Here is a 1,679-nt window from a genome sequence, read left to right as displayed (position 1 = left end):
TGGATTAAAGCTGCATAAAACCTGCACACCTGCTTCTCTTTTTTATCATAACGTTACAATAGCCGTTGTTTTACAAACGTAAATATCACCGTTAGTTTATTTATTTAATTTTTTGTAAAAAAAAAGGTCCTATAAATACTCACTCTTCTTACTCATTTTTCACACTTCTATCATTCATATTATTTTTGTCAAATTCAACAAAAATGAATCCAAATAATTCTCCACCTTCTAACCCAAATTCTCAAGTCCCCAATACCCAATTTCCATATTATTTTCCAAATTCTTATTTTCCAAACCCAAATACTCATAATCCAAATACTCAATTTTCTAGTCCACAAAATTTTAATTCGAATGTCCAAACTCCTAATCCTCAATTTCCATTTTTAAATCCTTTTTTTCCCGGTGCTCAAAATTCACAATATCAATTTCCATATGTTCCAAATTTTCAAATACCCGTCGATAATCAAAATTCTCCAAATTCTCAATTTTCTGTTTTTGAGGGCACTAATACAATTGATCTCAACGATGATTGTCATGAGGTTGAAGACATACGAGAAGCTATTGGTCAATGGAAATGGAATGAAGACAAGCTCCTAATAAGTGCGTGGTTAAATGTATCAACTGATTCTATGATTGGTACTGATCAAAAAGGTGAAACATTTTGGGAGCGAATTCGTGAATATTGCGAAGAAAGTATTCCCGACCTCATCAAGAGAGGAGGTATTGCAATGAAAAAAAGGTGGCAACGGATAAATGAAGGAGCTCGAAGATATGGAGCGTGTTATGATCAAGCTAAGCGAAGAGTAGGGAGTGGTTCAAACTTGGACAACATAACTCAGCTAGCTCATGAACTCCACGTAGCAAAATACAAAAAGAAGTCCAATTTTGATAAGCATTGGAATGAGCTTCGGAGACAACCCAAGTGGAGAGCTCCTTCAACAAATAGTGGAAGCATGAAGAGAACTAAATTGAGTGATACTGGAGCCTATTCTTCATCTACAAATAATGAAACGCCAACATCTACAAATGATGTGGAATCACCTGTTCGTCCGAAAGGTACAAAAGCGACTAAGCGAAAGGGAAAGGAAAAAGTGACAAAGGCTTGTGAAGAGTTAGAAATATTGAAGTCTTCTACTTGTAAAAGATTGTCTTTGATGGAGGAATTTGTTACTAACGAACAGAAAAAGGAAGAAAGAAGGGCGAAGGAGCAGGATCTAAAAATCATCATGGCGGATACAACTATAATGAATGAGACTCAACGAGAGAGTCACGCCAAGCTGCTGCAAGACATTTATTCTAGGAGAATGTAGTTTGTAAACTAGCCGTTGGAAGCTAGTTAGTGTCTTGTAGTGTTTGTCATTTAATATTTGTCATGTTGTCTTTGTAAACTAGCCGTTGGAAGCTAGTCACTGTCTTCTAGTGTTTGTCATTTAATATTTGTCATCGTCTACTTGAAATGGGAGAGGCTCGTGGTTTTCCGGGTATGATGGGCAGTATTGATTGCATGCATTGGCAATGGAAAAATTGTCCAAAAGCTTGGAAAAGGATGTTCATGAACGGTCACAAAGGAGTTCCAACACTTTTACTTGAAGCAGCTGCCTCGTCTGACTTGTAGATATGACATGCCTTTTTCGGAGTTGCTGGTTCTAACAATGATATCAATGTGTTAGATCGGCCAC

General features: G+C 36.8%; 1 protein-coding gene across 1 annotated transcript; it reads left to right on the top strand.

The window, feature by feature from the left end:
- Window positions 1–203: 203 nt before the first annotated feature.
- Window positions 204–1,310, top strand: LOC108217185 (glutathione S-transferase T3-like). The gene has a single exon (XM_017390029.1). The coding sequence runs from the start codon at window positions 204–206 to the stop codon at window positions 1,308–1,310; it is 1,107 nt and encodes a 368-aa protein (XP_017245518.1).
- Window positions 1,311–1,679: the final 369 nt, after the last annotated feature.

Source organism: Daucus carota, chromosome 4 (assembly GCF_001625215.2).
Source record: "Daucus carota subsp. sativus chromosome 4, DH1 v3.0, whole genome shotgun sequence".
NCBI classification, from domain to species: Eukaryota; Viridiplantae; Streptophyta; class Magnoliopsida; order Apiales; family Apiaceae; genus Daucus; species Daucus carota.
This window is presented reverse-complemented; position numbering and strand designations above follow the sequence as displayed.